At 45.3% G+C, this 26,590-nt stretch overlaps 1 protein-coding gene across 2 annotated transcripts in view; it reads right to left on the reverse strand.

Moving 5' to 3' along the window:
- The window catches only part of ZRANB3 (zinc finger RANBP2-type containing 3), a 247,059-nt gene that overhangs the window by 120,961 nt on the left and 99,508 nt on the right, over positions 1-26,590 (reverse strand). For both annotated transcript variants that reach the window (XM_073545539.1, XM_073545540.1), the window contains exons 4-7: positions 15,806-15,984; positions 14,101-14,332; positions 13,881-13,966; positions 11,890-12,061 (exon numbers count right to left, since the gene is read on the reverse strand). In XM_073545539.1, coding sequence (XP_073401640.1) covers positions 11,890-12,061; positions 13,881-13,966; positions 14,101-14,332; positions 15,806-15,984 — 669 coding nt within the window. The remainder of the gene's footprint in view (positions 1-11,889; positions 12,062-13,880; positions 13,967-14,100; positions 14,333-15,805; positions 15,985-26,590) is intronic.

Here is a 26,590-nt window from a genome sequence, read left to right on the forward strand (position 1 = left end):
CATCATGGGCTCCTCAAAACAACTCTCAAATGATCTGAAAACAAAGATTATTCAACATACCTTTTCAGGGGAAGGATACAAAAAGTTGTCTCAGAGATTTAACCTGTCAGTTTCCACTGTGAGGAACATAGTAAGGAAATGGAAGAACACAGGTACAGTTCTTGTTAAGCCCAGAAGTGGCAGGCCAAGAAAAATATCAGAAAGGCAGAGAAGAAGAATGGTGAGAACAGTCAAGGACAATCCACAGACCACCTCCAAAGACCTGCAGCATCATCTTGCTGCAGATGGTGTCATTTCTACATATGCTTGAATTTACACCAATTTCTGGCAACAATCTGTCTAAATCCACTGGGCTGCAGTAATCGTCACCAAAGATTAACAAAACTGAAAAAATATACCGTATACATTTCTGAGAACGTATACAGCATTATAAGTACGGCCCTTCACAAATTACACGCACACTCATCCTCTAATAGGAGGAGCCACCACTTCCATACATTACACAAAAAGAACATTGATTACAATGGGAGTGATGATTAATTCCCTTGTGGGGGCGCTGCTGGGAAAATGAATAATTGGCAACAGATTACCCCTACAGATAATTGCTGGAGGCCCAAATAGATAAAGACGTTTATTGTCTTAAGACCTAAGAAAAAGCATGAGTCACCAGATTTCAGATCTAAACTGCACAAAGTATTAAATAGATCTCCTTGACCTGATGAGGCTGATGTACTGACGGCACTTTGATAATCTATAAGATATTGATTGTGTATATATATATATTTTTTTTTTGCAGTTTCCCTGACTAACACTAAGTGCAAGTGAAGCTCGTAAATTTCTCATTTTAATTTGAGACTGTTACAGTCATTCTCATGAGAATATTCACAGTAAGCACATTAGTCTCATCTGGTCTATTAGATCTATTTAAACAGTGCATGCAGTTTGCATTGTCAAATCCAGTGACATATTAGCTATTGTTTTTATTTCCTAGAACCATAATGGATCCAAAACATAAAGGGACGGCAGCAATATCGAATATTCTAGCTCAATTCTCAGAACAGGATCCATAGATCAGACCCCCATACATAAACACACACAGAAATATTATAATTTTCATATTGACTAGTACGTCTTCTACTAGACCTATACATCCTGTTCTTTACCACCATAGAGGTCCCTCTATCATGACGACCAGGACAGATAACACAGGATTCAATAGGTGATGTCACAGCTCACCTCCTCCTCCTGTACAATGACTGATAACACCTCTATATACAGTAGATAACACAGGAGCCACCATTCACAATAGATGATGTCACAGCTCACCTCCTCCTCCTCTTCTACAATGGCGTATAACACTTCTATACACAGTAGATGGCACATTATCCACTATCCACAACAGACGATGTCACAGCTCACCACCTCATCATCTCTTCATAATGACCTTTACCCTGATGGGAGCACACTAGATTCTACAATTCTGTGTCATTGTATTGCTGGAAATGCTCATGTGCCAAAGGGAAGTAGAAACTGAAAATTAGACCTCGAGTGATAAATGCAAGATTTTGATTTTTTTTTTTTAAGCATAGTATAATGTAAATGGAAAAAATAAAAATTAATTTCAACATAAAAATCAGAGCTTGCAAATAGCTTTTGTCACTCAGTGCAAAGATTTGATCCAGGGTAATACTACCAGCCGGACCCCATCATGATCAATAGCCGGACCCCATCATGATCAATAGCCGGACCCCATCATGATCAATAGCCGGACCCCATCATGATCAATCGCCGGACCCCATCATGATCAATAACCGGGACCCCATCATGATCAATAGCCGGACCCCATCATGATCAATAGTCGGACCCCATCATGATCAATAGCCGGGACCCCATCATGATCAATAGCCGGACCCCATCATGATCAATAGCCGGACCCCATCATGATCAATAGCCGGACCCCATCATGATCAATAGCCGGACCCCATCATGATCAATCGCCGGACCCCATCATGATCAATAGCCGGACCCCATCATGATCAATAGCCGGACCCCATCATGATCAATAGCCGGACCCCATCATGATCAATAGCCGGACCCCATCATGATCAATCGCCGGACCCCATCATGATCAATAGCCGGACCCCATCATGATCAATAGCCGGACCCCATCATGATCAATAGCCGGGACCCCATCATGATCAATAGCCGGACCCCATCATGATCAATAGTCGGACCCCATCATGATCAATAGCCGGACCCCATCATGATCAATAGCCGGGACCCTCGTGACTGATTGCTGGACAATATTAGAGAAAAAAAAAGAAGGACAAGAATGAGAAGGAGGAGAAGGAGGAGGGCATCATGACTGAACCAGATACAGACATCTTACAACAGGGAATAGAGGAGAAAAAATAAAAAATAAACTGCGTCTCTGCCAACCTAATAAATCAATAGGGAGAAAATGAGTCTCAGTGCAAATCTTATTACTTAAAGGGATTATCCGGCATCGAGTGCGCAGAAATCAGCCTCATTTTTACACGTCGGCACAGGGTTTTCTGGGAATTTTAATTCAATCTAAATAAGGATACAAGCTGTGATTCTCTATTTAACTTGCTCAGTACCCAAGGGGTAAAGAGCTGCTAAAACGACACCCATGTATCATCCTGACAGGCGTTTTATCATTTCTGCAATATTTTTTTTTTTTTTAAATATATTTTGAAAGTGTGAATAAAACTTCTAATTTTGCACAGGAAAGGAGATCAGATGAGAGTTTACACTTAAATCTGGGTGACCCTTACCCTTGGAAAACCCTTTACTCCCCCCCCCCCCCCCCCATAAGAGGAAATACTTAAAAGGGGATTTTATTTTTTTTAGTATTTTTTATTAATTGCCTATAAATCAGGGAGGTCTCGGCCCGATTGATTGCCTGGAAGTGAACAAATCAATTGACAACTGGATGGGAAAAATTCCACAGGTTAAAGTGATACTCCCCTTCTTCATAAACGGATATTGTCAGAGAGCTGGTAAATACAAGAAATTTTGCATTTAACAGCGTATTAAAATTTGCAATAATTCTTGAGATATTAACACTTTTCTTTTATTAACAGCTTGTTGCCTTGGAGACCGACCACCGCTACCAGATCATGCGCAGTAGTTACAACCGCTTCTCTACTCACTTTCCTAGACTAGTGTGAGGTTGGCCAGTATCACTGGAGAGCACCGTTACCTGCTAATCCCCGCATCAGCGCACTGTTTATAAAGCAGACAACAGTGGTGGTCGGTCTCCTAGGCAATGGAAACTAAATTTTTACTATCCGAGGAATGGGTGAACGTTTTAACAAGCAGTAAACTGCAAAAATGCTTGTTTTTACAAGCTGTGTCCGACAATACCCATTTATATAAAAGGAATTAACCCTTTAACCTCTGGAAATCCTGATAATCTGCTTACGTCTTGCATTCTCTGACTACTGGCCTCATTTGTCACATACAAATCAGGTGACCCAACATACAATAAACTGCCATTGGGTTTCGCCAACTTTAGTTTGACTCTCCGACTCCACAGCCCTGGTTTCCTGCAAGAGGATTTGCACGGGGCATTTGCAGAGTTTTAACTTACAGCCGCACAAAGTCCTGTAAGGATGCCCTGGCTTCATGCATGGTCAGGATCGAGCGCTTGTCTTTATCCAGCAGCACAGCCAGACACGTAACCTAGCTTTGCAGCAGAAGATTCATGTACGACCAGACACATAGCCCAGGAGAGGCATGCACGGCCAGACACACAACCCAGCAGATGCATGCAAAGCTAGACACATAACCCAGCAGATGCATGCACAGCCAGACACAAAGCCCAGGAGAGGCATGTACGGCCAGACACATAACCCAGCAGATGCATGCACGGCCAGACACATAACCCAGCAGATGCATGCACAGCCAGACACATAACCCAGCAGATGCATGCACGGCCAGACACATAACCCAGCAGATGCATGCACGGCCAGACACATAACCCAGCAGATGCATGCACAGCTAGATACATAACCCAGGAGAGGCATGTACGGCCAGACACATAACCCAGCAGATGCATGCACGGCCAGACACATAACCCAGCAGATGCATGCACAGCTAGATACATAACCCAGGAGAGGCATGCACGGCCAGACACATAACCCAGCAGATGCATGCACAGCTAGATACATAACCCAGGAGAGGCATGTACGGCCAGACACATAACCCAGCAGATGCATGCACGGCTAGATACATAACCCAGGAGAGGCATGCACGGCCAGACAAACAACCCAGAAGAGGCATGCACGGCCAGACACATAACCCAGCAGATGCATGCACGGCCAAACACATAACCCAGTAGATGCATGCACGGCCAGACACATAACCCAGGAGAGGCATGCACGGCCAGACACAACCCAGGAGGGGCACGCACGGCCAAACACATATCCCAGCAGAGGCATGTACCATCAGAAACATAACCCAAAAGAGGCATGCACGGCCAAACACATAACCAAGGAGAGGCATGCATGGCCAGACACATAACATAGCAGATGCATGCACGGCCAAACACATAACCCAGGAGAGGCATGCACGGCCAGACACATAGCCTAGCAGATGTGTGCAGGGCCAGACACATAACCCAGCAGATGCATGCATGGCCAGACACATAGCCTAGCAGATGCATGCATGGCCAGACACATAACACAGCAGATGCATGCATGGCCAGACACATAACACAGCAGATGCATGCAGGGCCAGACACATAACCCAGCAGATGCATGCAGGGCCAGACACATAACCCAGCAGATGCATGCATGGCCAGACACATAGCCTAGCAGATGCATGCAGGGCCAGACACATAACCCAGCAGATGCATGCATGGCCAGACACATAGCCTAGCAGATGCATGCAGGGCCAGACACATAACCCAGCAGATGCATGCATGGCCAGACACATAGCCTAGCAGATGCATGCATGGCCAGACACATAGCCTAGCAGATGCATGCATGGCCAGACACATAACACAGCAGATGCATGCACGCCCAGACACATAAACCAGCAGATGTATGCACTGCCAGACACATAGCCTAGCAGATGCAGGCATGGCCAGACACATAAGGCTGGTTTCACATTAGCGCTTTTGTGCGCAGCGCATCGTGCGCACCCGTGCGCATGCGCACTGCGCACCTATACTTAACATGACGTGCGCATGGTCTTGCGCATACTTGCGTTTTCGTGCGCATGCGTTTTTTTGTCTTTTGCGCCAGGCGCGCCAGACGCAACATGTTGCATTTTTGGTTCCGCCCTGTCTCGTCAAAAAAACGCATGCGCACGCTTGCGCACGGAATGCGCAAAAACACCACATTGGAGCCTATGGGAACGCATGCGTGCGCATGGTCTTGCGCACGCTTGCGTTTTTTTGCGCATGCGTTTTTGAGTTAAACAAGTCTAGAATGTTCTCTAGACAATGGAAAAAACGTCACACTTAAAAACGCATGCGCATAAAAAACGCCAACGCATGCAAAAAACGCATGTAAAACGCAAACAACGCTGCGTTTTTTTACACATCAGCGTGCGCATGACGTTAAAAAAACGCGCGTTTGTTTTGCGTTTTTCTTTGCGTTTTTTATGCGCCCGATGCGCTGCGCAAAAAAACGCTAATATGAAACTAGCCTAACCCAGCAGATGTATGCACTGCCAGACACATAGCCTAGCAGATGCAGGCATGGCCAGACACATAGCCCAGCCTTGACACAGCAGATACATGCACAGAGAGACAAAATCCTGTACCCATGAAATAATGATATCACCAAATGCGCACACATTCCGACATTTATTTACTGGAGGAAACAATAGTCACACAGATCTCTGGACACACAAGTTGTAAAAAGCCGCCGTACCCCTACCGATAAATTCAGAGGTCACAGAAACTCTGAGAACGGCTGTTTCCAGTGCAGTTACAGTTGTGGCCAAAAGTATTGACACCCCTGCAATTATGTCAGATAATACTCAGCTTCTTCCTGAAAATGATTGCAAACACAAATTCTTTGTTATTATTATCTTCATTTAATTTGTCTTAAATGAAAAAACACAAAAAGAATTGCCCTAAAGCCAAATTGGATATAATTCCACACCAAACATAAAAAAGAGAGTGGACAAAAGTATTGGCACTGTTCGAAAAATCATGTGATGCTTCTCTAATTTGTGTAATTAACAGCACCTGTAACTTACCTGTGGCACCTAACAGGTGTTGGCAATAACTAAATCACACTTGCAGCCAGTTGACATGGATTAAAGTTGACTCAACCTCTGTCCTGTGTCCTTGTGTGTACCACATTGAGCATGGAGGAAAGAAAGAAGACCAAAGAACTGTCTGAGGACTTGAGAAACCAAATTGTGAGGAAGCATGAGCAATCTCAAGGCTACAAGTCCATCTCCAAAGACCTGAAAGTTCCTGTGTCTACCGTGCGCAGTGTCATCAAGAAGTGTAAAGCCCATGGCACTGTGGCTAACCTCCCTAGATGTGGACGGAAAAGAAAAATTGACAAGAGATTTCAACGCAAGATTGTGCGGATGTTGGATAAAGAACCTCCACTAACATCCAAACAAGTTCAAGCTGCCCTGCAGTCCGAGGGTACAACAGTGTCAACCTGTACTATCCGTCAGCGTCTGAATGAAAAGGGACTGAATGGTAGGAGACCCAGGAAGACCCCACTTCTTACCCCGAGACATAAAAAAGCCAGGCTGGAGTTTGCCAAAACTTACCTGAAAAAGCCTAAACCGTTTTGGAAAAATGTTCTCTGGTCAGATGAGACAAAAGTAGAGCTTTTTGGGCAAAGGCATCAACATAGAGTTTACAGGAGAAAAAAAGAGGCATTCAAAGAAAAAAAAACATGGTCCCTACAGTCAAACATGGCGGAGGTTCCCTGATGTTTTGGGGTTGCTTTGCTGCCTCTGGCACTGGACTGCTTGACCGTGTGCATGGCATTATGAAGTCTGAAGACTACCAACAAATTTTGCAGCATAATGTAGGGCCTAGTGTGAGAAAGCTTGGTCTCCCTTAGAGGTCATGGGTCTTCCAGCAGGACAATGACCCAAAACACACTTCAAAAAGCACTAGAAAATGGTTTGAGAGAAAGCACTGGAGACTTCTAAGGTGGCCCGCAATGAGTCCAGACCTAAATCCCATAGAACACCTGTGGAGAGATCTAAAAATGGCAGTTTGGAGAAGGCACCGTTCAAATATCAGGGACCTGGAGCAGTTTGCCAAAGAAGAATGGTCTCAAATTCCAGCAGAGCATTGTACGAAACTCATTGATGGTTACCGGAAGCGGTTGGTCGCAGTTATTTTGGCTAAAGGTTGTGCAACCAAGTATTAGGCTGAGGGTGCCAATACTTTTGTCTGGCCCATTTTTGGAGTTTTGTGTGAAATGATCAATGTTTTGCTTTTTTGCTTCATTCTCTTTTGTGTTTTTTCATTTAAGACAAATTAAATGAAGATAATAATACCAAAGAATTTGTGTTTGCAATCATTTTCAGGAAGAAACTGAGTATTATCTGACAGAATTGCAGGGGTGTCAATACTTTTGGCCACAACTGTACATCAATATGAGAGAAAAAGCTGTAAATGTGTAATCGGGTAAGAGAGAATGTACAGGAAAATATCTGCCCCCCACCCCCAACCCCTAGAGTGATCACATCTCTCTCATATTTTTAGTAATCACCAGGAAGTCCGTGTTGCCGCTCGCGTTCAGCCCCCCCAAACACCGGGTGTTTGTCACGTTGTCATGTGCTTGAAAGCGTGGCAAACACAGCTTCTGTGTAAAATCATCACCGCCGGTCAGAAAGCTGCGGTTCCCAAGCTGTAAAATGACAGTGTGAGCCGGTAGCTGTGATCCGAGGTATAAAGTTTACCTCCAGTCACTGGTGTTGACTGATGGGACTACTGATCCCATCAGCCGACGCCTGCTGCCGCCAATAATGGCGAGAGCAGGAGCGGCTGAGAATATTTAATCAGCCGACACCTGCCCTGTAAATAAATAATTAAAAAACAACAGCGTGGGTTCCGCTGTATTTTTGATAACCAGCCAGGTAAAACTCTCAGCTGGGGGCAGCTACCCTCAGCTGCCAGCTTCAGCAAGGCTGGTTATCAAGAACAGAGGGGTCGCCGCGCCGATTTTTTATTTGATTATTTAAATAAATAATTAAAAAAACTGTGTGAGGAACCCTCCATTTTTGATGACCAGCCTTTCTAAAGCAGACAGCTGGGGGCCTGGTATGCTCAGGCTGGTAAGGGGCAATGGATATTGGTATTCCCCTAAAGTTAAAAATTGCAGGCAGCAGCTGCCCAGAAATGGCACATCTATTAGACGCACCAATTCTGGTGCTTTGTCTGGCTCTTCACACTTGCCCTGTTACGGTGGCAAGTGAGGTTCATATTTGTGGCGTTGATGTCACCTTTGTATTGTCAGGTGATATCAAGCCCACAGATTTCTAATGGAGAGGCGTCTATAAGACACCTATACATTACTAATCCTATAGTTGTACGGTAAACACACAGCAAGAATGAAGTCTTTTATTTGAAACTAGCTGATTTCCCGATTCTAATGCATCAGGTAATCTAGAATACGGCCCATTCGCATGCGTTTTCATGCTGAATTCAAGCGCATTCCAAGCGATTTGAAGCATCGCTTGGAATGTGATTGACAGGTTGGTCACACTTGTCAAGCATAGTGTTTGACAATTGTGATCAACTTTTTACTATTGATGCGGCCTATGCAGCATCAATAGGAAAAGATAGGATGTCAAAAACAATAAAAAAAATATTGTTCTTCTCACCTTCCGACGTCCGCCGGACTGTTTCTCTCCTCTACACGCTCCCGGCATCTTCCGTTCCCAGTAATGCTTAGCGCGAAGGACAGGAGATGACGTCACTCTCGCGAGAGCGCGACGTAATCAGCAGAATTTCGCGCAAAGCATTACTGGGAACATAAGATGCCGGGCGCGTGGTGAGAGGAGGGAAACAGTCTGGCGACCGTCGGAAGGTGAGTAGATCACCATTTTTTATCTTAATTCTATTTTTTACACGTTTATGGCACCCAGGGTCCGGAGGAGTCTCTTTTCCTCCGGACCCTGTGTACCGGCTAGTGCCGGTCATCTCCCGGCTGCGTCGCCGCTGACGCCCGTGCGCCCGGAGATGACCCCCGGCAACCGTCGGAAGATCAGCGGCTAGCCCGGCAACCATCGGGAGATCAGCGGCTAGCGCCGCTGATCTCCTGACGGTAGCGGTGGCATGCGTCCTTCTAAATGAGGACCGCGCCTGCGCCTGTCGCTGATTGGTTACGGCCGCGACCAATCAGCAACGCGGGATTTCGGTGACAGACAGACAGAATAAGACTATTACATATATAGATAAAAATGTAAAATTGTTTTGCTTTATTTAAAAACAACAAACACAGTTATACTCGCCTAACTCCCATTCCATTGAATCCCTGTTCTCCGGAAATAAAACAAAAATAAAAAATACAACAAACATCCCTCACCTGTCCTTCGATCTGTCCCACGCCGTAATCCACGTCCGGCAGATAAACAGATTTCAACCTGGACGGTGCCAAGATGCAACCGTCCAGGCTGAGAACCACTCAGTGACTAGCGGGGACTTCATCGAGGTTACTGACGGTCACTGAGGCTGCGTTTCCAGCCGAGCCAATGAACTGAGGTGACCTCGGTGAGATTCCCACTAGCACCATGAGAAAAAGTCTCACGGTGCAGAGGCGAGTTCACAGCAGTCAAATTGTCCTGGTGAACTCGCCTCTGCACATGAGACTTTTTCTCACGGTGCTAGCGAGGATCTCACAGAGGTCACCGCAGTTCATTGGCCCGGCCAGACCCGAACATCCAGGTGTCTGCCCATCTCTAAATATGAGCAGTAGTATAGTAGTTATATTCTTGTACATAAGAGCAGTATTATAGTAGTTACATTCTCTTACATCAGGGCAGTATTATAGTAGTTATACTCTTGTACATAGGAGCAGTATTATAGTAGTTATATTCTTGTATATAGGGGCAGTATTATAGTAGTTATATTCTTGTATATAGGGAGCAGTATTATAGTAGTTATATTCTTGTACATAGGGGCAGTATTATAGTAGTTATATTCTTGTACATAGGGGGCAGTATTATAGTAGTTATATTCTTGTACATAGGAGGCAGTATTATAGTAGTTATATTCTTGTACATAGGGGCAGTATTATAGCAGTTATATTCTTGTACATACGGGCAGTATTATAGTAGTTATATTCTTGTACATAGGAGCAGTATTATAGTAGTTATATTCTTGTACATAGGGGCAGTATTATAGTAATTATATTCTTGTACACAGGGGCAGTATTATAGTAGTTATATTCTTGTACATAGGGGGCAGTATTATAGTAGTTATATTCTTGTACATAGGGGGCAGTATTATAGTAGTTATATTCTTGTACATAGGAGGCAGTATTATAGTAGTTATTTTCTTTTACATAGGGGCAGTATTATAGTAGTTATATTCTTGTACATAGGGGGCAGTATTATAGTAGTTATATTCTTGTACATAGGAGGCAGTATTATAGTAGTTATTTTCTTTTACATAGGGGCAGTATTATAGTAGTAATATTCTTGTACATAGAATCGGTATGATAGTAGTTATATTCTTGTATATCGGAGGCAGTATTATAGTAGTTATATTCTTGTACATAGGGACAGTATTATAGCAGTTATATTCTTGTACATACGGGCAGTATTATAGTAGTTATATTCCTGTACATAGGAGCAGTATTATAGTAGTTATATTCTTGTACATAGGAGCAGTATTATAGTAGTTATATTCTTGTACATAGGGGGCAGTATTATAGTAGTTATATTCTAGTACATAGGGGCAGTATCATAATAGTTATATTCTTGTACATAGGAGGCAGTATTATAGTAGTTATTTTCTTTTACATAGGGGCAGTATTATAGTAGTTATATTCTTGTACATAGGGGGAGTATTATAGTAGTTATATTCTTGCACATAGGGGGCAGTATTATAGTAGTTATATTCTTGTACATAGGAGGCAGTATTATAGTAGTTATTTTCTTTTACATAGGGGCAGTATTATAGTAGTTATATTCTTGTACATAGAATCGGTATGATAGTAGTTATATTCTTGTACATCGGAGGCAGTATTATAGTAGTTATATTCTTGTACATAGGAACAGTATTATAGTAGTTATATTCTTGTACATAGGAGCAGTATTATAGTAGTTATATTCTTGTACATCGGGGAAGTATTATAGTAGTTATATTCTTGTACATCGGGGAAGTATTATAGTAGTTATATTCTTGTACATAGGAGCAGTATTATAGTAGTTATATTCTTGTACACAGGGGCAGTATTATAGCAGTTATATTCTTGTACATAGGGGCAGTATTATAGTAGTTATATTCTTGTACATAGGGGGCAGTATTATAGTAGTTATATTCTTGTACATAGGAGCAGTATTATAGTAGTTATATTCTTGTACATAGGAGCATTATTATAGTAGTTATATTCTTGTACATAGGGGCAGTATTATAGCAGTTATATTCTTGTACATACGGGCAGTATTATAGTAGTTATATTCTTGTACATAGGAGCAGTATTATAGTAGTTATACTCTTGTATATAGGGGCAGTATTATAGTAGTTATATTCTGGTACATAGGAAGCATTATATTATTTACATTCTTGCACATAAGGGGCATCCGGGCTTTAAATTCTTATCTTTTCACATGGAAATTACAAAACAAGATGTATTTAACATCTAATCTTTCCTATGATTTGCATGTACATGTTATGGTACATTAATGGACAGGGCACCCCACCTTGGCCACATCTTTTGGCAGATCGAAGGGGATGCGCTGTCTGATTTTGGGTGGAAGCTGAGTCAAGACCTCGTTCTTCAGTCGTCTGATCATGATGCTGCTTAATCGCTGGTGTAAGTCATCTAAATTGGAGGCTCCTCTGTAATCCCATTGAGTCCTATTGCCGAAGTACCTTGGGGAAAAATTTGAAAACATTTGAATTCAGAGTCTCGCTCAAAAAAGCGTGTTAAACACTCTGCCGGCTGCGGGGGTCGGGAAACGTACGAGAGAGCAATTGATAGCGGCACTCCTTGACATAGGAGGACTTGGCGGCATTAATGATCTGGGAGAGCTGGAGCACCTGTTATTATCATACATTGCATAAACACCAGCCATATCTTTGTTGTTGAGCAGGCGATCGGGTTTCCAGAGGCCTCTTTGATCTCTTCCTGTAGAGCTCACTGCAGACCAGTATCGGCAGCCGCTGGTGCAATTCAATTACCTTTTTAAAGCATTTTTTTAAGCTAGGTTGGTAAGAGCCGGTGTCTTGAATGCTCCACGCGAGGCATTAACTCCTATTTAATGCGGAGCCCCAGTTACATACATTAATAGCACGTGCAGAGCTCTGTCCCCGGGCAATGTTTTACATTGTTTTACATAAGGCACCTCCATACAATGGAGGTGAATGATAAAAAAGCAGGAGTTCAACCGCTCTATAAGTCATGCTGGAAAAAAAAAAAATAGGAGTTTTAGATCCTTATTTTAAGAGTTCATTCTTAAAGCGGTATTCCCTTCTCCAAGATCCTATTCCAATATGTAGTAGGTGTAATAATAATATTAGCAAATACCTCCAATTAGAAATGTAGTATAGTACTTCTGATTACCTATGTTGCGTATCCAATATCCAGGGCATTGTAGTAGCTTTTTAAATCCACTAACAACTGTCACTATAGGAGTGGTTGTAACCATGGATACCTAAACTGCACATGGGACAAGAGGCATGGCTAATCAAAAGAACTATACTACATTTCTAATTGGAGGCATTTTGTAGTACTATTATTATTCCACCTACTACATATAGGGATATGACCTTGGAGGTGGGAATACCCTTTTAAAGATCAATTTCCTGCATAGAAGAAAAAAGGAAAATCCGGCTGAAATACTATTTTATTAGAACTGGGTTCTGTTCCTCTGTTACCCCAAGTGGAAAAACATTACATGAAAAAACTGATTATTAGCCATTATCAATCCTCTCATCAAAAGCGTGAGACCCCGCATGAGTGTTCATAGTAGTGGTAACACCAAGCTGTACAGTTTCAGGAGGATCAACAGAGGAACAGCACAATGCACACTTCTAAGGAAAGATGATCGGAAATCAAGTATCTTATCGGAAAGCAGATCAAACTTTTTTTTATCCAGCTCCTGTTTTGTTTTGTTTTTTAAAAATTGCATACTTTTTTCTCTCACTTTCCAGCTGCAGAATGAGTTAACTGAGAACCAGGCAGTGAGCTGGTTCTTATGGGAAAGCTCATAACTCTTATTTTCTTCCTGCTGAACTCCTCTCAGCTGATTCATGATCACAAAGTTTTGCTCAACTTTTCTATAATCATAAATCAGCTGGTAGGAGCTCGGAAGAAGAAACAAAGAGGTAGAAACTTTCTGAACAGAACGAGCTCACCGACAGATTCTCAGTTTACTTATTCTGCTGTATTACTACAATTTTAATATTTTTAACGTTGTATTTAAAGTGACCTAACCTTTTAAAGTGACGGTCAACATCCTGTTCTGGAATCCAGAGAAGAATGCATCTAGATATGCAGTAATACATTTCTAAGTAATAACCCAATGAATGTATCAGTTAACGCTTCCTATGGATATACTGGTAAATGCAGACTCAGTTTAGTAGGAATTGATGATTTACATGCGAGGTGTAATAGAGATCAGCCCCGCCCCATTGACAAATGCAACAATAACATATGTTGGCGATTAGCAGAATCAGTGGCATCGGATACCTGACGTGTGCGTCACAGTATTTCTTGGCGTATTCCGTCCACGTTCCAAACAGTTTAGGAAACAGGCCATCGATCTGCATATAAAGCTGGAAAAAGGAGGAAACCCTGGAAATATTCACTTGTTAAAAAAAAAAAAAAAAAAAAAAAAAATGGGAGCTATTTTATCATAAAATCCTATACTAAAAAGTATAAAAGAACTTTGTGTTACGATTTTCATTACCTCCTCGGGTCGTCCGAGAGCCGGCGTCCCGGTGAGGAGTAGGGCTCGTGTCGCTTTCTGAACCATCGGCAGCAGGAGTTTGCTCCGAGACGCGTTTCTTGACTTCATGTAGTGAGACTCGTCCACCAGAACCACTTTAAAGTGCTGCTTATAAAGGGCATCGATCAGGGTCTTGGCGTCGGCAGTTAATAGGCCGTACCCCAAAACGGTCACTTTACAAGTTGATATTCTCCTGTGGAAGGAATGGAATCCATTTGCAGATGTTCACTATTAAGGCACATTTGTTTTCCAGGTGCCGTGCCGTTCCGTGTGTACGAGGTCCAACACTATTTCCGGCCATTCTATCACTTCTATTCTGTATTTTTCACCACTTATCCGTAAATCTAGCTAAACTTGTAATTTTCTGAGATCCATAACTTTCATTATAAGGCTGATGGAGCTGCCTGGGCTTTGGTTTTTTACTTACTGAGCTGTAGTTTTTAATTGATACTATTTTGTAGTATATAGGAAAACATCTGATATAATCAAAAATATTATCGCTGTATAATGCATTTTTAGAGGGCGATATGGACACTGAAAACACGAACTCCGACATTTCGATTTCTTGCACAAAACCATTTTACAGTATGGGGTAAACAATGTTCTAGCTAAACAGTTTGGATTTTTACAGATGCAGTGATACAAAATATGTTACTTTTTATATTTATTTTTAGATTTGTAAAAGGCGGGGAGATTGGATTTAAGCAATTTTTTGTTATTCAGCACTTTAAAAAACTTTTTTTTTTTTTTTTTACACACTAATCCCTTAGAGGACTTTTGCACTCTTTACTGCACTATTTCATCACTGTAATCATAGTAAAAATCACAATCTGCTATGAAGAAGAAGAATAAAGTTATGTTCACATGTTGCGTTTTTGCTGCTTTTTTTCCCTGCATTTTTAAATGCAAATTTTAAGCTGCGTTTTACCGTAACAGCAAAGTCTGAGATTTTATAAACCTCATGCACACAATTGATTTTTCTGACTGAGTTGGGTTTTTTTGTTTTTTTTTAATCTGCAGCATGTAATTTTTCAGTGCTTTTACAGCCTTTTTATCACCCATACAAAGCAATAAGTGCAAAAAAAAACTGCAAGTATCAGGTTTTGCTGCACTTTTGGTACAGAAACCTCAGGAAGTTGCATCATGTTATTTTTTATGCACTAAACTTTATCAGCATGCACAATAGACTAATGCATCTGATAAAAATGCAGCAAAAACGGAGGAAAACGTGCTTTTTGTAAGCTGCTTCTGTACCGACAAGAAAACGGGTTTTGCCTGCAGAAAAAAAAAAAAGCAGCAAAAAAGCAACGTGTGAACATAGCCTTAAGAAGGGGAAACTGGGGGAAGGCGTTCATTACGACCCCATCTGCCATAGCATCCATCAGACCCTGGAAACCGTATTGATAATGGGCAATAGAAGTAGACCACCATTGTCGCCATTCAGAAGTGGTTTATGTGCAGTGATCAGAGCCGGCCCTGATCGCTGCTGTTGGGGGCAGATGCTGGCTGTGTAATACAGCAGACTCTGGCTCCTGAGCCAGCTCTATACACCAGCACTCAACATAGGACGTTTTATAGCCAGAAGTAGTAAAAAGAAATTCCAAAACGACAGAACTTTGCCCATCAATTGTTGTAAATATTGGTGATTACAAATGTAAATAGTCACCCAACATCGGTTTTGTTCTCAATGACGGTTATGTCCTCTGGTCCCAGCTCCGGGATCCACTTCTCCATCTCTTCAATCCATGGATATTTCAAGGAAGAAGGCACAACAATCAGAAGCGGCCATTCATCCCGGTAACAATAAGCCACGGCAATCGCCTGCAGAGTTTTCCCAAGACCCATCTGGGAAAAAAAACAAAACAAAACATTTGCATTGGGGGGACTCTACTCCGTCCACGGCCTATTTCCTAATCTAAAATTCTGTATTTTCTGCCTTCCTGACTTTTCTACCAAAGTCAAAATACTAAATGATTTTATCAATTTAGGAACTCGTCGATAGGACAGAGAAAAAGAGCAGGAGCGAAACGCTACTCCACTCAAAACTAGAACTTTTCAGTTATGGATAAAGTTTCACCTGATCACCCCAACTTTGATAACTTGCACCTCCCATCAGTAGTGTGAAAGTCAGTCTTCACAGAATACACATTTTACCCATGAAGTGAGAGAGAAACAATCAGCTCCGGAGGAGAATGAAGCAGATTTTTTGGATACAAAAAACTAAAAATTTGCTCAAATTTTCACATGTTGATTTAGGAAGTAAACATTAAACCGACTGTTACTCTTTAGGCTGTGTGCACACGCTGCAGATTTTGCTGCAGTTCCGCAGCGGTTTTGGCCGCTGCGGACCCGCAGCAGTTTTTGCTGCGGTGTACAGTACCATGATTCCCTATGGTAATAAAAAACCGCAATGCAGACGGTGCAGAATTTTCCACGCGGATTATCTGCGGTTTTCAATCCACAGAAAGAATTGACATGTCAATTCTTTCTGCGGATTCTGCTGCGGTTTGCCATCTCCTCCATTGAGGAGATGAAAAAACGCAGGGCAAAACCGCAGAGCAATCCGCAGGTATTTTGACCTGTGGTTTCACCTGAGGACTTTACAAAATCCGCACGGATGAATCCGCACCTAATCCGCAGCGTGTGCACACAGCCTTAATCTTTACTTATTTGTGGTCCATGATGACAGGGAACCAATTATACGGTACTATTATCCCAGCCACAATATTAGGGACTCATTAAAGAAAAGCATTCACAATTTTGCTGACTTCAGAACTGAAATCTTCCAACATTTCGTGCTTGGGCAGTTTCCAACTCTGACGATTCAGAGGAAGAACTTTACAGTAAATCAAAACATTAGAACAAACTGTACCACTACGATAACATGTTTATGGTCACACACTTGTTAGAGGTTTCCAATAACTAGTAGAAATGACACAAGTCTTTAATATCGACTAACTCAGGATCAGTACAGGATAAATACTGCAAGTCCACAGTAACTACCAGCAGAATAGTGAGTGCAGCTCTGGAGTATAATACAGGATGTAACTCAGGATCAGTAATGTAATGTGTACACAAGTGACTACCAGCAGAATAGTGAGTGCAGCTCTGGAGTATAATACAGGATGTAACTCAGGATCAGTAATGTAATGTATGTACACAGTGACTGCACCAGCAGAATAGTGAGTGCAGCTCTGGAGTATAATACGGGATGTAACTCAGGATCAGTAATGTAATGTATGTACACAGTGACTGCACCAGCAGAATAGTGAGTGCAGCTCTGGGGTATAATACAGGATGTAACTCAGGATCAGTAATGTAATGTATGTACACAGTGACTGCACCAGCAGAATAGTGAGTGCAGCTCTGGAGTATAATACGGGATGTAACTCAGGATCAGTAATGTAATGTATGTACACAGTGACTGCACCAGCAGAATAGTGAGTGCAGCTCTGGGGTATAATACAGGATGTAACTCAGGATCAGTAATGTAATGTATGTACACAGTGACTGCACCAGCAGAATAGTGAGTGCAGCTCTGGAGTATAATACGGGATGTAACTCAGGATCAGTAATGTAATGTATGTACACAGTGACTGCACCAGCAGAATAGTGAGTACAGCTCTGGAGTATAATACGGGATGTAACTCAGGATAAGTAATGTAATGTATGTACACAGTGACTGCACCAGCAGAATAGTGAGTGCAGCTCTGGAGTATAATACGGGATGTAACTCAGGATCAGTAATGTAATGTATGTACACAGTGACTGCACCAGCAGAATAGTGAGTGCAGCTCTGGAGTATAATACGGGATGTAACTCAGGATCAGTAATGTAATGTATGTACACAGTGACTGCACCAGCAGAATAGTGAGTGCAGCTCTGGAGTATAATACGGGATGTAACTCAGGATCAGTAATGTAATGTATGTACACAGTGACTGCACCAGCAGAATAGTGAGTGCAGCTCTGGGGTATAATACAGGATGTAACTCAGGATCAGTAATGTAATGTATGTACACAGTGACTGCACCAGCAGAATAGTGAGTGCAGCTCTGGAGTATAATACGGGATGTAACTCAGGATCAGTAATGTAATGTATGTACACAGTGACTGCACCAGCAGAATAGTGAGTACAGCTCTGGAGTATAATACAGGATGTAACTCAGGATAAGTAATGTAATGTATGTACACAGTGACTGCACCAGCAGAATAGTGAGTACAGCTCTGGAGTATAATACAGGATGTAACTCAGGATAAGTAATGTAATGTATGTACACAGTGACTGCACCAGCAGAATAATGAGTGCAGCTCTGGAGTATAATACGGGATGTAACTCAGGATCAGTAATGTAATGTATGTACACAGTGACTGCACCAGCAGAATAGTGAGTGCAGCTCTGGAGTATAATACGGGATGTAACTCAGGATAAGTAATGTAATGTATGTACACAGTGACTGCACCAGCAGAATAGTGAGTGCAGCTCTGGAGTATAATACGGGATGTAACTCAGGATCAGTAATGTATGTACACAGTGACTGCACCAGCAGAATAGTGAGTGCAGCTCTGGAGTATTACTATTCCTAACATACATGTAAGCAATATTTAATTGTCTTCACATATTATAATAGTAATGGTTTACATGGGTGATCCAGGCATAGAAAAAATGGTTTTGGTTCAGTGCCACATTTGTCAGTAGTTTTCAGCTATTATTGCAGCCAATTCTAAGGTGCTCTGCTGCAACATCTGAACATGGACCAAAGCCAATTGAGGTTTCCACCCCATCAACATCTTATGTCTTTTTTAGCCTTTTTTCCCCTTGGGTTACACCAGCCTCTCCCCAAAGAAAGATAACAAGAGACTGTAATAATCTGCAAAGCAGAGAGATACTGTCACACAGAATTTATGTTCACGATCTCTTTAAATAGCAACATGGTGCATTGGGAAAAGGAATCCTTGGTGGAATTTTCTGATTATCGGCCGTTTAAGACAAAGCAGGAAATTAAATGAATAAAAGACAAGAAGCAATAGATTTTCAGAAAGCAGAAGCGACATTGTTCTCCCTCCCCCACAAACTATAAATATTTGGAATAAATAATTCATCCAGTAAATGATGCAACGCATCTAATGAAATAGAAATGATTAGACCCCTCCGCCGATCTCTGCTGTGATCAATACAGTGATGTGCCGCTCAATGGATAATGTCATTAGATATGAAACAAAATAAAATCTAATGTTCGCTGCAGATTAGCGCTGGCGTGTATTGTGTGCCGCCAGTCATCGCTCATTACATCGCTACTTACCTTCACTTTACATGTGTAATTACACTACCAGATATGACACCTAGATGCTATATACTATAGAAAGTCTCTATACATCAGTCTCTTCCTATATTTCTAAAATTCTAAACTACATAATGAAAAGCTTCTTCCCAGGTTACACCAGTGTTTAAGGAGCTTTAGCCAGTGAACAGGGAGTCGCTTCCTCGGTAAGGCCACCCTCAGGGGCCAAGGGGCAGGTTGGGCCGCCCCCTCAGGGAGCACGGGGGCAGGTTGGGCCGCCCCCTCAGGGAGCAAGGGGGCAGGTTGGGCCGCCCCCTCAGGGAGCACGGGGGCAGGTTGGGCCGCCCCCTCAGGGAGCACGGGGGCAGGTTGGGCCGCCCCCTCAGGAAGCACGGGGGCAGGTTGGGCCGCCCCCTCAGGAAGCACGGGGGCAGGTTGGGCCACCCCCTCAGGAAGCACGAGGGCAGGTTGGGCCGCCCCCTCAGGGAGCACGAGGGCAGGTTGGGCCGCCCCCTCAGGGAGCACGGGGGCAGGTTGGGCCGCCCCCTCAGGGAGCACGGGGGCAGGTTGGGCCGCCCCCTCAGGGAGCACGGGGGCAGGTTGGGCCGCCCCCTCAGGGGCCAAGGGTCAGGTTGGGCCACCCTCAGGGGCCAAGGGTCAGGTTGGGCCACCCTCAGGAGCCAAGGGTCAGGTTGGGCCACCCTCAGGGGCCAAGGGTCAGGTTGGGCCACCCTCAGGGGCCAAGGGTCAGGTTGGGCCACCCCCTCAGGGAACACGGGGGCAGGTTGGGCCACCCCCTCAGGGAACACGGGGGCAGGTTGGGCCGCCCCTCAGGGAGCACGGGGGCAGGTTGGGCCGCCCCTCAGGGAGCACGGGGGCAGGTTGGGCCGCCCCTCAGGGAGCACGGGGGCAGGTTGGGCCGCCCCTCAGGGAGCACGGGGGCAGGTTGGGCCGCCCCTCAGGGAGCACGGGGGCAGGTTGGGCCGCCCCTCAGGGAGCACGGGGGCAGGTTGGGCCGCCCCTCAGGGAGCACGGGGGCAGGTTGGGCCGCCCCTCAGGGAGCACGGGGGCAGGTTGGGCCGCCCCTCAGGGAGCACGGGGGCAGGTTGGGCCGCCCCTCAGGGAGCACGGGGGCAGGTTGGGCCGCCCCTCAGGGAGCACGGGGGCAGGTTGGGCCGCCCCTCAGGGAGCACGGGGGCAGGTTGGGCCGCCCCTCAGGGAGCACGGGGGCAGGTTGGGCCGCCCCTCAGGGAGCACGGGGGCAGGTTGGGCCGCCCCTCAGGGAGCACGGGGGCAGGTTGGGCCGCCCCTCAGGGAGCACGGGGGCAGGTTGGGCCGCCCCTCAGGGAGCACGGGGGCAGGTTGGGCCGCCCCTCAGGGAGCACGGGGGCAGGTTGGGCCGCCCCTCAGGGAGCACGGGGGCAGGTTGGGCCGCCCCTCAGGGAGCACGGGGGCAGGTTGGGCCGCCCCTCAGGGAGCACGGGGGCAGGTTGGGCCGCCCCTCAGGGAGCACGGGGGCAGGTTGGGCCGCCCCTCAGGGAGCACGGGGGCAGGTTGGGCCGCCCCTCAGGGAGCACGGGGGCAGGTTGGGCCGCCCCTCAGGGAGCACGGGGGCAGGTTGGGCCGCCCCTCAGGGAGCACGGGGGCAGGTTGGGCCGCCCCTCAGGGAGCACGGGGGCAGGTTGGGCCGCCCCTCAGGGAGCACGGGGGCAGGTTGGGCCGCCCCTCAGGGAGCACGGGGGCAGGTTGGGCCGCCCCTCAGGGAGCACGGGGGCAGGTTGGGCCGCCCCTCAGGGAGCACGGGGGCAGGTTGGGCCGCCCCTCAGGGAGCACGGGGGCAGGTTGGGCCGCCCCTCAGGGAGCACGGGGGCAGGTTGGGACGCCCCTCAGGGAGCACGGGGGCAGGTTGGGACGCCCCTCAGGGAGCACGGGGGCAGGTTGGGACGCCCCTCAGGGAGCACGGGGGCAGGTTGGGACGCCCCTCAGGGAGCACGGGGGCAGGTTGGGACGCCCCTCAGGGAGCACGGGGGCAGGTTGGGACGCCCCTCAGGGAGCACGGGGGCAGGAAGGGACGCCCCTCAGGGAGCACGGGGGCAGGTTGGGCCGCCCCTCAGGGAGCACGGGGCCAGGTTGGGCCGCCCCTCAGGGAGCACGAGGGCAGGTTGGGCCGCCCCTCAGGGAGCACGAGGGCAGGTTGGGCCGCCCCTCAGGGAGCACGAGGGCAGGTTGGGCCGCCCCTCAGGGAGCACGAGGGCAGGTTGGGCCGCCCCTCAAGGAGCACAAGAGGAGGTTTGCTTAGGGAGCATCTCCTAGATTAGCTCAGAAAAGAAAATTCAGGACTATCACCAAATGATGCAAATACAGTCCATAACTTTATTGACAAGATTATATCTGCACAGACGAGTGAAACAGCTACAATATGTTGGCTTTTCAGTCAGTAGTATCCGATACTCCCGTCCCTGCTGACGTGTATCCTTGTTAAGAGAGTTATGGATTTGCAATGTTCAACTTCTACATTAAATTTTACATTGCTGGATGGAGCGCCACATGTGTGCCGGAACGGTCAAATCTCATCTTTGATTTGTTTCCAGTACTGCCAACTTCTCTTTTTTATTTTTCTCTCTCAGACTCCATTAGGCCAAATAGACCAATTCCTAAATTGTGCAGGATCATACAGGGAGCCTCCTCTAGGCTTCACAGTGAGCTTTTCAAAAATGGCAATGATTTACAATTTGCTTCTCCTTGGTGGCACAAGATCATCGAGCTTCTAGGTAGAACTGGTTCACAAAGAGCTTCAATGTCATTGGTTCAGAAAGAGCTTCCCCTAGGTGAAACTGATTCACAGTCAGCTTCTCATAGGTGGCACTGCTTCACATAGAGATTCACTTATTTGGAACTGGTCACTGGGAATCTCTCCTAGGTGGCACTGGTTCACAAGGAGCTTCTTCTAGGAAGCACTTATTCATGGAGAGCCTCTAATAGGAAGCACTGGTTTATAAACAGCTTCTCCTAGGTGCCACTAATTCAAAGGAAGCTTCTTTTAGGTAGCACTGGTTCACAAAGAGCTTCTCCTATTTGGAACTAGTTTCCAGGGAGCTTCTCCTAGGTGGCACGGGTTCACAGAGAGGTAGCACTGGTTCACAAAGAGCTTCTCCTATTTGGAACTGGTTTCCAGGGAGCTTCTCCTAGGTGGCACGGGTTCACAGAGAGCCTCTCTTCAGTGACACTGGTTCAGAAAAAGCTTCTCCTAGGTGGAGCTGGTTTACAGGGAATCTCTCATATGTGGCACTGTTTCACAGGGAGCCTCTACTAGGTGGCACTGATTCACAGGAAGCCTCCATTAGGTGGCACTGGTTCACAGCAAGCCTCTACTAGGTGGCACTGGTTCACAGGAAGCATCTACTAGGTGGCACTGGTTCACTGGCTGCCTCTACTAGGTGACACTGGTTTATAGCAAGCCTCTAGTAGGTGGCACTGGTTCACTGGGAGCCTCTAGTAGGTGGCACTGGTTCACTGGGAGCCTCTAGTAGGTGGCACTGGTTAACTGGGAGCCTCTACTAGGTGGCACTGGTTAACTGGGAGCCTCTACTAGGTGGCACTGGTTAACTGGGAGCCTCTACTAGGTGGCACTGGTTAACTGGGAGCCTCTACTAGGTGGCACTGGCTCACTGGGAGCCTCTACTAGGTGGCACTGGTTCACTGGGAGCCTCTACTAGGTGGCACTGGTTCACTGGGAGCCTCTACTAGGTGGCACTGGTTCACTGGAAGCCTCTACTAGGTGGCACTGGTTCACTGGGAGCCTCTACTAGGTGGCACTGGTTCACTGGAAGCCTCTACTAGGTGGCACTGGTTCACTGGGAGCCTCTACTAGGTGGCACTGGTTCACTGGGAGCCTCTACTAGGTGGCACTGGTTCACTGGAAGCCTCTACTAGGTGGCACTGGTTCACTGGAAGCCTCTACTAGGTGGCACTGGTTCACTGGAAGCCTCTACTAGGTGGCACTGGTTCACTGGGAGCCTCTACTAGGTGGCACTGGTTCACTGGGAGCCTCTACTAGGTGGCACTGGTTCACTGGGAGCCTCTACTAGGTGGCACTGGTTCACAGGAAGCATCTACTAGGTGACACTGGTTTATAGCAAGCCTCTACTATGTGGCACTGGTTCACAGGAAGCCTCTACTAGGTGGCACTGGTTCACTGGGAGCCTCTACTAGGTGGCACTGGTTCACTGGGACCCTCTACTAGGTGGCACTGGTTCACAGGAAGCATCTACTAGGTGGCACTGGTTCAATGGCTGCCTCTACTAGGTGACACTGGTTTATAGCAAGCCTCTACTATGTGGCACTGGTTCACAGGAAGCCTCTAGTAGGTGGCACTGGTTCACTGGGAGCCTCTACTAGGTGGCACTGGTTCACTGGGAGCCTCTACTAGGTGGCACTGGTTCACTGGGAGCCTCTACTAGGTGGCACTGGTTCACTGGGAGCCTCTACTAGGTGGCACTGGTTCACAGGAAGCATCTACTAGGTGGCACTGGTTCACTGGCTGCCTCTACTAGGTGACAGTGGTTTATAGCAAGCCTCTACTATGTGGCACTGGTTCACAGGAAACCTCTAGTAGGTGGCACTGGTTCACTGGGAGCCTCTACTAGGTGGCACTGGTTAACTGGGAGCCTCTACTAGGTGGCATTGGTTAACTGGGAGGCTCTACTAGGTGGCACTGGTTCACAGGAAGCCTCTACTAGGTGGCACTGGTTCACTGGGAGCCTCTACTAGGTGGCACTGGTTCACTGGAAGTCTCTACTAGGTGGCACTGGTTCACTGGGAGCCTCTACTAGGTGGCACTGGTTCACTGGGAGCCTCTACTAGGTGGCACTGGTTCACTGGGAGCCTCTACTAGGTGGCACTGGTTCACAGGAAGCCTCTACTAGGTGGCACTGGTTCACCGGAAGCCTCTACTAGGTGGCACTGGTTCACAGAGTTTCTCCAAGGTTATACAGGTCATCGGTAACCTTCTCCTAGGTTACACCTGTTGTCAATGCACTATTTTTCTGGCTATGTATCGTATATTAGGAAGCTACTAAAAGGTTACATAGTTTCTTAGAAAGATTCTTGCAGGTTACAAATGGTTCTTTGAAAGCTACATAGGTTCACAAACTGATTCTACCAGATTTATTAGCAAACTAGGAGCCTGAGCCTGGAGAAACGTGGAAACAACTGATATGATTACGATTTATCTGACCTTAAAGCGTCCACTGTCCCATCTGCTTACTGCTCTCTAACCTTGGTTATGAACTGTTATCGTGGAGGATGGAGATGTAAAATTATAGAAACATGTCCCATCCAAGCTCTGCCTTGAGGAATTGTTGATACATCCAACGATATCAAGACATCACCCAAGGGTCAGAAGGCCCAGAAGGCCTTTTTCTATTGAAATGTCACCTGCTCATCCGCTAAAGGTTAAACTGACATAATATTTTTCCATTAAAACTTTTGCTTTAGCGAATTCATATTTAACATTTATGGCTCCAAACATGCGATGTGCAAATGTTATTTAAGTGAAGGTGTCGGGCATTATTGCATGGATGTCACATAAAATCAGAAGACATCTTCTGCACTAATACTTATCTGACTAAACAGAAAGAAAGCACCAAATCCTGAGTCACAGGTCATCCATGGTGCCTCATGTAAGCTGTGGAAACAATAGAAGGCTTGTTAACCTTCGTCAGGCCGCATAATTTTACAACGTTAACAGGCTGCAGAGGTACGATTGTACCTTGATATATACCTCCACTGTGGGAAGACTTTCTCCTTTACTTGGTTTCAGAAACTAAAGTTCATTCAGCTACAAATGTTATGCTGATATCTATTGGCCAGTGTTGTTACTGCTCACTTATGTTGCTGTCAATTAAGTTGATTCGATCTGGCAGTGGCTTCTACTTCTCTTCCTGCCTCCCTCCTCTCAGTAGCCATTTTGCTGTTCATCTCATTGCTGTGAGCACACACATTTCTAGGCTTGTGAAGTCTTCAATTTCTTGGATAGGAAGGTAGGAAAGTCTCACAGCATCTAACAGCCAGTTATACCTTCATTCGCCTTATGTGGGGACAGAACAGTCAGAAATTGTCTTTGAGCCTGGACTTGGCTTACATATATTTTGTATGAAACTTATCACTATAGATATGATTTTTATACGAAAAATGGATAATAATTAGTATCTACATATTGATTTACGATGTTTTACTTATATTCAGCACAAAATAAAGATGGTGGCTCTGTTACAACTTTCCTATTGGTCGAAAAAACAGTCAAAGATGGAATGAAAATTCTGAAACCGTATACGGTTTACATAATATATAAATGACATTTATAAATAATTATCACTAGAAATAATTTACTTTTTTATCTGCACTTCAGAAATGAGTTTCATTCTACTTCCACATGTTACTGAACTAAATTACGAAGCCAAAATTCATCTACCAAGTCATCATGAGTGATAGTGATGCTGGATCTAGTTTCCGCCATAATCCAAGAAAACGTGTTTGCAGGTTAGTATCATTTTGTGAAAAGCCAATAATGTAGTATTGTGTAGTATTTCGGAAAATTATTTATTTTTCATATTTACAGATTTACGTCTGACGAAATAATGCGAATGCTAGAAGAATCTGATTCTGAGCATGAGGAAGAACCATATGTTGCATCTGATGATGAAAACTATGTACCACAAGTGGATGTTACTGAAGAAGATTCAGACATTAAACAAGAAATGGTCATAGAGCAGGAAAAAGAATACGACTCAGACGAAAGTGTTGAGGATGAGTCTGTGCCTCAAAGTGCAGGCGACATTTGGACTGCTAAGGATAAAACTCAATGGTGTAGTGATCCACTGCCAAATGCACAAACAAAATCTCAATGTCCTACGACAAAGAGGTGGCCCTGCAGCAATCAGCAACCTGTATACAGCAAAAGAGATATTCAAGTCAATCATGACTCCCAAGATGTGTGACATCATATTACAAGAAACGAATCGAAAGGCCAAGAGAGTTTGTGATGCTTACAACAACGAACTGGTACAACGTTTTCCTGATTCTTCTGAACGGCCACCACAAAAAACATTCAAGCAATTTACTGAAACTGAAATCCATGCATTTTTGGGCATACTGATTGCTGCTGGTGTG

Source organism: Dendrobates tinctorius, unplaced genomic scaffold (assembly GCF_039654945.1).
Source record: "Dendrobates tinctorius isolate UK_male_01 unplaced genomic scaffold, ASM3965494v1 ptg000143l, whole genome shotgun sequence".
Lineage (NCBI taxonomy): Eukaryota > Metazoa > Chordata > Amphibia > Anura > Dendrobatidae > Dendrobates > Dendrobates tinctorius.